This window comes from Bidens hawaiensis, unplaced genomic scaffold (genome assembly GCF_021521415.1).
Source record: "Bidens hawaiensis isolate Kalapana, Puna unplaced genomic scaffold, B.hawaiensis_p1.1 tig00008219_1, whole genome shotgun sequence".
In the NCBI taxonomy this organism is placed as follows: Eukaryota; Viridiplantae; Streptophyta; class Magnoliopsida; order Asterales; family Asteraceae; genus Bidens; species Bidens hawaiensis.
This window is the reverse complement of record NW_027491584.1, coordinates 450,055-458,934: the sequence shown is the minus strand read 5'-3', so window position 1 is coordinate 458,934 and position 8,880 is coordinate 450,055. Positions and strand designations below refer to the sequence as shown.

Sequence of the window (8,880 nt, the reverse complement as noted above, 5' to 3'; positions counted from 1 at the left end):
TATTCATATCAAACCATCACTAACATACACATCCTTCCACCCTATAAAAGAAGCCTAATAAAAGTATCCAATACAACAACAAAAACGGGTCATAAACAAAACAAACAACACGAAAAACCTAAACAAACAAAACATTCGGTATCCAAATTCTAGCTAACATAAACAACACACAAACCCGTCATAACTCGGGAGATCAAAGGTTCTTCATTCTGAAAGAGGGACAACTTTGAACCTGTAAAGCAGCTTTTTCTTCTTTGAAGTTGGGTTGTCAATGGTCAGAAGTAATTTACCAAGCTCCTTGATTTTAAAACTGTGGCTTATAACAGGTTCATCGGTCGGCGCTATCTTTTTTGGTTTTTGTATGTTAATGGTGTAGTGACCTTCGGTATTCGGCACATATTCAGCAGTGTAGCTCACTTCCCACCCAACGACTCTCAACTCCCACACAATCGTGCATTTCTGCAAATAAATTGACCATTTAATGATAAATGACAATGCATTTCTATAATATTGGCAACACATTTACTCAGGATTTAACTTAATTCAGATTTCGATATATTTCATGTTTTTTTAATCAGAAAGACGTTGGTATATATGTAAAGTATGGATTTTTTAATGGCATATGTATAGATCTTTGTCTTTTTTGTAATATTGTACATAGTAAAGTATTGGAGACTTGGTGTTACTTTTTTTGTTGGAACCTCGTCTTACTTTTATGTAAAAGAAATTATTTTTATAGTTTTATTATAGACTAACATGTTATATTGGGCCGTTAATTTACTTACATAAATATTTTTATATTTTTATTGGACCCAAATCAACTAGTTTGCTCACCATTAGCCCCAAGCCCAAAATAATGGTCAAACCGATTAACCGAAAACTGACCCATTTGTGAACCATAACCGAATTAACCACACAAAGCTTAAACCGAAACCACCAAACTTTTAGGTTTTGGGTTCAGTTTTGGGTCACAAGTCACAACCGATCCATATTCTACTGTGCTAGTGAGTTTATTTGTAATTACCTCATTTACGATAATCTCCACAGTTTGTTTAGTGGCTGGTTTAATATTAACAACTGCAACTGGATCATCAATAGTAAATTCTGGATTGCAATCACAATAATCCACACTCAGCCCACCATACTGAATCGGAACGTGCTCCGGACTCACATATCTATGTGAAAAGTCAACAAAAATGACCAAAGTCAAACTCAAAAGTCAAAATACAAACTCACAACAAAATATATTTTAACGAAATTAGAAAAATGAACATACTTGAAAAGGGTTTCTGCGGTTCTTACGGGGCTGGCAAACACAAACTTGCTCTTAGTCCTTTGAGTCATGAACGGACTCATCATCGAATAAAAAGCCATATACCACCATGGAACATTAATGAAAACCTTCAAAATAGTAACCCCACAAACATATTAGAGTTTATTAACTAATTTTTGTAACTTTGTGTGCATTTAGGTAACACCAAATAGTGCACATGTAAAAAGACTTCCACTAAACATCAATAAAGATGTCATTTTCAATTCATAAGTGGAGTTGATTCCACATTCTAAAATCATTTCGAATACGAAAGGCATATATAGAGGACACCATTCTTCATATGTTTTTATTAACCGCTTAACAACATAAATTCTTGTCAAATTATGATTTAAGTTACTGATATAAAATCAAGAAGATGATATTCTTTATGTTTCAAGTTTGGAGCTTTTTTTCAAATTTTACGTTAAACAATCATGGCATAGATCAATAAGACAATAACCAATTAAAAGCACAAATTCTTGTCAAAGTTAATAGATGTAAATTCTTTATGATTCAAGATTTGAGCGTCTTCTATTTTTATGTTAAGCAAGCACACCATAGATCAATAACAAATTAAAAGACCAAATTCTTGCCAACATAAGATTCATGTTACCAATCAAAAACAAGAACCAATCTTTAAAATCATTAATTAAACTTAAAGATTTAAATCGTCTAACTTCCGAAAAAGCATGAAGTTCTCTATCTTTCAAGATGCGAACTTTTTCTAATATTTATCATAAACAAGCATAAAATAGATCAATAACCAATTAAAAAGCCCAAAGTCTTATCAACCTAAGATTCTTTTTACCAAATCCAAAACAAAAATTAATCTTTAAAATCATTGATCAAAGTTTAAGGATTTGAATTCACTAACTTCTAAATGAGCATGTAGCTCCCTTTGTTTCAAGATTCAAACTTTTCTATATTTTTTTAAACAAGCCTAACATAGATCAATAAGACAATAACAGCAAATAACTTTTATAACCAATTACTCCTGACTTCTAATTACTTATCACAGGGTGCCAAAACCTGCAACCAAACGATTTAACGAACAAGACAATCTCCATGTTAAGTTTTAAACTTTTTTACCTTCTATAATAAACAAGCATAGCATATAGATCAATAACTACCTAAAACAACAATTAATATCCAAAACTCACCTGCTTCGCGACAAATTCAGGGTAATTATCCTGCAACACCTGCAAAGCCTGCTTGGTAGCCAACCGAAGCTCCCGCTTACCAGGCCCGGGCGAGTTCTTCAAATCGCTCACCTGAAAAATAGTATTCACCCCACCAGGCCTAAAATCCAACTTCCTAATACTCCTCTCAAGAAACTGAACCCTCCATTTCAAAAACCGAGTTCGCTTCTCTTCATCCCCAAATGTCTTATTATAAAGCTCTTTATCTTGAAACTCACCATACACATTATAACAAACAGGGTGTCCTTCCTTATCATACCCATGCATAAACACAACTTTTTCAAGATCATCACCAAGATTCTCATCCACCAAACCATCAATGCTAAAAGCTTTCCTCCATAACAATGTGTTCTTAAGCATCAAGAAAGAATTTTTAACCTTGAAGTCTCTAGCCCTTAAAAACTTAAGCAATATCACATCAGTTCTTTCATCTTTCAACAGAGGAACACCCCAAATTGAGATCTGTTCATGGTATGGACGATTTGATGTGGTTTCTGAAGTGGGTTGTTCTTGATTTGTTATAAAGTTTGAGTCTTTATTGGCTATTGCCTCTTGAACCATCTGTTTGAGCTCAGTGAGTGATGCTTTTTGGAAATCTGAAAGATCTTTGGTTTGATTGCTTTCTTCTTTGAAAGAAACCATGGATTCTGGGGTTTTGGTTATTGGGTTTTCCGGCTGTTCAATTAAATCTCCGACGGTGGTTGACGGCGGTTGCGGCGGCGGTGGTGGTGAAAAGGTGGATTCTTTGCTTGTTAAAATGAGAGGTGGTGAAAGTGGGGTTTCTGTTTCTTGATCCATTTCCGGCGGCGGCGGTGGTGGTGGTGGTGCTTCTAGGGTTCCGTCGTCGTCCGCCGGGTGGTCCGGCGAGGTGGCGGTGGGTTTGTCGTCGGACATATGGGAGTGTGTCTTGAAGGTTCTTTGTATCAGTGAGAATGTATGGGTTGGTCAAGAAAATAATTAAGTGAGCTGAACCCTATAAACAAGTATAAAGTTTTCTACTTTTTAAATACTTGTTTTTTTATTATTTTTAAACTGACATAAAGTAAATAAATAATGATTTTTAAAGTTTTATATCTTATAAATTATTGAGTTTGTAAACTTTAGAAACTTTTATATATAAATAAAAATATCTTACCGTTATAGGAACTTGAAAATAGATTCTTTTCACTATGCTTGGGAGGTTGCCACTGGATTTTTGTAGTTGCTTATAAAAATAGTCGTTAAAATTTGGCCCAATTCACATTTCAAAGTAAGTTTGGGTTACATGGTTTTAGATTTGTAAGACTATGTGTTGGCGCTGAAGTCGGCTTCGAATTCATCAAATAATATTGCGTCATGCAGTGCTGACGTGGCACTCGCTGAAGCTGTCTGAGCATGTTGTGGTTCAAGCGAACAGTGACTTCAAGGAATTCTTTAGATTTTTTTTCTTTTTCTTTTGTTTCCAAAAATATGAATAACAATATAAAATATTACAATAAAGGTAAAAATAAAAAACAAAATAAAATATATTTGCAGAGATATGTATGATATTTCCTAGTTTTACATGGGTATATATAAAAGCGTCCCCTATTTATACCCCCACAATCCCACATACACTAGGAAATTACAATTATGCCCCTATTCTCGCCTTTGTGTACTCTCCAATCCGAAACATTCACTTGACACTTTCGTTGTAATCTTTACACAAAAATGTCTTTTGAGCGAAACCATCATTGTTTTGCTTAACAATTCAAGCCATACATTCTTTCGTTCAAGCATACCGTCGCTTAGTATAAAATGAATTTTAAAATAAAGGTCAAATGTTTAAAGGCCGAGTGAGAAATATAAAAATAAAAATAAAAAAAATCGGCATTCTTAACTTAGGTGATAAGAAAATAAAAACAAAAACAACCTAATTTGTACTCAAATGGTCACTAGAGTCATATAATCAGGTTACACGTTGCTAGTTGTTAATTGTTAAACAAGCTAATATTTCAATATCTCTTTTTTATCATCTTAAGAAGTTAATATTTTTACTATTTTCTTCAAAAAAGACCCGTGACAATGATGCATCAAAGACAACTTTCATTTACAAGATAATATATTCTAAAATAGAAAACATCAAAGTATTATAAACTAAATAGAATATAATTTAAAAAAAAACTTGATAAACAATTTAATTATACCCTCTAAAATTAAGTAGCTTAAAGTGAAACCTTTATACAAACAAATGTCATTCCCAGTTCACCAATTTCATTTCATCATCCAAAGTTCGAAAATTGACTTTGTGAAGAAGATTGCACCATCTGCAAATCCGTCGTTGTTTGGCATGAGTTTTCATCACTTATCAACGCCCTACAACGATAAGATTAACCATAATTATTTCCATACACTTCATATATCTGACAGTGACAAATCCAGAAATTTTTCACTACTTTATAAACTATGAATTCAATATCTTACTCGCGTGGTCGAGAAGCCCAAAGGGAACTCAAAGCCCGTAACCGTCCATAATACTCGCTAATCACCAAGAAACATTTTGCAGCTTGTCGAACCGTCAGTATCCTATGCAGTTGATGAAGAGTCTGTTGCCTCAAACTATCCGCCTATAATTTATTAGTTAGTTATAACTAATAACTTAATGTCAATCAAAACAGCTAAAACACACTTGAACTAATCATATAAATATGTTCATTATTTACCTGGCGAACTAGTCCTTCGAGTGTAGTCAGTTTCCCAAGTGCAACTGCCATATGGTGGACACCATCATTGATTGAGCCGCTAGCAATGGTGTCAACCAACGATCGATGTAGGTGATCTAATCCTTGGGTTAGAGCTTCTTCTGCTTGTTGTGAAGATTGTTGCAGGCTATAAATCCCAACGACTTGTTGTTCCGTCAAAGGATCAAGTTGAATCGATAACATCTGTTAGATAAAAATATGTTATTCTCACAGTTCTCTACTTAAAATTCGTTATATATTAAATGCACTATATAAATGAAACCTTGATAAGCTCGGAGGGGCGAAAACCACCCATCCATAGGAAGAAACGTTCCGCTGGGGTAGTCCATGTGCCGGTTATCAAGTGGAACACATCTGATTTAGCTGCAACACCTTTAAACCTGAAAATATCATTATAATGTGCAACAAAGCTATCTACTATGACTCGTAGATCACCATCCGAGAAATGTGATTCCAACCCTTTACGCAGTTCCACCATATGTCTCTGATCCTCATCAAGCCATCGCGTGTATTCCATGTCGAACATTGCTGCACCTGCACACAGGATTATTATTTATTTCCCATCTTAGAATTAGTTAATACCGTTGTAACGTATAATTTATATGTTGTTTGGTTACTAACCAGGACTTAAGTTACCTCCACCACCTCCCATAAATAGCCCCTATATAATCAATGTCATCAATAAACCGATATTATTATTAATGCATCAAACTAATATTATTATAAATACATGTGATTGTGCGCGATGAAGATCATGTTCAAGTTGAGCTAGTCTTATTCTGCTAGACTCTAGCTGTTGAACGTATGCCTGCAAACGTTTGAACCCGAGATCAGTTAAGGATTTGAACGCGCGAGTTTAAAGTAACTAAAATGAGGAAAAAGTTTAAGAAACCTTTTTTCTAAGCCTGCTTTTTCTTGCTGCTTCTCTGTTTTGGGCTAAGCGTCTCAATGTCTGTTAACATGATAGTCAGTTCATGTGTATTAATAACTTATATATTTTGACAAGTGACACTTTACATAAAAACAAGTTAACAAACAATCATAGGTTTTGAAAAATGATTGAGAAGGATATGAAAAGTAGAAATGATTGGGCTTATGGTAAAGAAAATGGGATGATAATGAGCCTATTGGGCCTGCTGACAAAATAAAAAAATATATACAGTATATATATAATTGAGCTAATTTTGAATGGATACACATGAGATGAGAATGTGGATGTATATATGTATAACCTTGGCATCACGTGTTTTTTCTGATGTTGAACCAATTCCCTTTGTCTGCATGAATACCAATAACAAAATGAAATTATTAACTTTTTAATAATTAAATCAAGATAAAATCACAATAATAATCTTTTTTAGTTACATTTATACACCATTATTCATATGGGATAGATTTTTATCTCTATAGTTATGAAATATCCAAAATTTATTTGGTGTTAACTTTTTTTTTTGTATAAAAAATTATGATTATTTTTAATTTCATAACATAAAATGTTGTCTAATCATGAAACATATTTGTTCTTATTTTCACTTAAATCAAAGATGAGTGGAATTAGAAGAAAAGAAATGATGTGAACTGAAGTTATAGGGATTTGTGTAATCATTCAATCATCATCTTAGAGATGAAAAACATACAACAAAAATAAATTTTAAAATAAATATAAAAACAAGAAAACAGAACAAAATTGAACCTTTTCTGAAAAGGGTATAGAGGCTTGGTGAGAATGTGATGATCCACCTGTTGTTACAGGACTACCCCTTTCACTTTCCATTTCAAGTTGTTGTGGTATATGTAGATGTTGCAATTGTTGTTGTAAAATATGTTCTTGTTGTTGTCGTCGTTCTTCTGATGTTGATTTTCTGTTGTTACCGCTAATAGGAGATTCGGGTTTTACTTCTATGTGAGAACGACTTTCTGGTTTACTTTCCATTGTAACATTTACCGTCGATTGTGAATCAGTACTCGAATTACTCCCCTGTTTCTCAAAACACAAAAACCAAGTCTTTGAAATTGTTCTTTAATTTGCTTTATATAGCCAAAAACTTAAGGAAAAGTTAATTACTTAATTTGAATAAGTACAATAATGCAATTCATACTATATTAACATAAAAACATGTTTTTTTTTGTAAGCACACATATGTCATAAGATTCAGAGGGTGTTTGGGATTGCTTCTTAAAATTGTTTTTTTGCTTTAAAGCAAAAAAACAATTTTAAGAAGCAATCCCAAACACCAAGTAAACCACTTTGTTTTAACTACGAGACGCTATCACTGAAAGATAAACTAACTTTCGAAAGGTTAAAGACAGAAAACCAATCGAAGCTTGATTCAAACTAGAAACTTAAACACTCACCATCGTGTCATGACGACGCCTTTGAAGGTTAACTTATTGAGTAATATTGTAGTTGAAACTTGTTACTTTTTTACCAATTATGAAAATAAAGTACAAAACAATTACCCTTGGAGTTTGATGAACTCTCATATGCCAAGAAGGAAACATGTCTAAAGTAGTTGCTGTTCTTGGTACTGATGTGTATAAAGCTGCAACAAGATCACAAATCACACTTTTAGTTACACCTAATCCCTTCTATTATCAACAGAAGTGAGTAGAAAGATCATCATGCATATTGCATACTACTATTGCTTGCTATGCAAGAAACTCTACATCATCTCTTGACACTTTCAAACCAAAAAGAAAGTAACAGAAAGTAAAATCATACGTAATTTGATTTCATCACTATGGATCTTATATCCTTGAAGAACAATGGCTTCTTCTAGCTCTGCATAATCATAAGATGACCCTTCTTGGTTACTGACAAATAATAAACAAAAGTGTCAAGAAAACAACAAAAAAGATTGAATTTTTGTTTTTAATTTGGAAAAAAAATGAAAATAATTCTACATGAAGCTTGTGTTTTGAGGATTAAAAGCAGGAAAAACAGAATATTGCAGACCAGTCTCTCCAACTCTATGAGTAGCCATGCAAAACCTCTTTCACACCATTTTTGTTCAAGATTATGAAATCTGCATATGAAATTGAATAAATTACTAGTAAATTAATTAAAAAGTTAACAACTTTATCATAAAATCATGAAATAATCATGGGAAAGTTCAAGATTCTTACTAAAAGATGATCAAGATTCAAAGCTCACTCATTTTTTTTCAAGATTTTAATATCTGCAAATGAAATTGAGTGAATTAACAAAAACCCATATCATAAAAACTTCAAATAATCATGTTAGAGTTAAAGAATCCACAAATTCTCACATGGGTTTTGAAAATAATACTAAAAAGCTTGTCTTTTTCAGGTGAAACTGTGTGATGAAGAACTAAAAGATGATGAGTTAATGAAGAAGAAGAAGAAGATTAAAGACATCATATCAAGGTAGTATCTGAGCAGCCATAATAAAAAGATGTAGTCTTTTTCTCAAACATGTCTCTCTTTTAGCAATTCAACTTTTGATCACCTTCTAAATGAAGAAACCAGCAAGGGTTTCATTATGAACATAATTTGAAGCTCATATATCATAATATCATATCATGTACACAAATCTTTCTTCTCTTTTCTTTGTGGGGTTGGAGGACAAAGTCACAAAACAGAAAATATAAAAATAAAAATTCTAGAAAATTTAAAAGTTTAAAGTTTT

At 32.8% G+C, this 8,880-nt stretch overlaps 2 protein-coding genes across 2 annotated transcripts; both read right to left on the bottom strand.

Moving 5' to 3' along the window:
* On the bottom strand, positions 1-3,401 carry LOC143637319 (patellin-3-like). The gene is made up of 4 exons (XM_077104739.1): positions 2,473-3,401; positions 1,277-1,401; positions 1,025-1,175; positions 1-459 (listed from the first exon to the last, which is right to left on the bottom strand). The coding sequence occupies exons 1-4, from the start codon at positions 3,307-3,309 to the stop codon at positions 205-207; spliced, it is 1,368 nt and encodes a 455-aa protein (XP_076960854.1). The 5' UTR covers positions 3,310-3,401; the 3' UTR covers positions 1-204.
* A 1,261-nt stretch (positions 3,402-4,662) lies between these two features.
* LOC143637286 (transcription factor TGA9-like) lies at positions 4,663-8,699 on the bottom strand. Its single transcript, XM_077104719.1, has 14 exons — positions 8,501-8,699; positions 8,358-8,410; positions 8,136-8,257; positions 7,954-8,045; positions 7,692-7,774; positions 6,925-7,209; positions 6,464-6,508; positions 6,124-6,183; positions 5,962-6,039; positions 5,853-5,892; positions 5,494-5,765; positions 5,193-5,414; positions 4,954-5,096; positions 4,663-4,845 (listed from the first exon to the last, which is right to left on the bottom strand). Exons 3-14 carry the CDS (start codon positions 8,213-8,215, stop codon positions 4,752-4,754), a joined length of 1,494 nt encoding a protein of 497 aa, XP_076960834.1. The 5' UTR covers positions 8,216-8,257; positions 8,358-8,410; positions 8,501-8,699; the 3' UTR covers positions 4,663-4,751.
* Between the last annotated feature and the right edge of the window lie 181 nt (positions 8,700-8,880).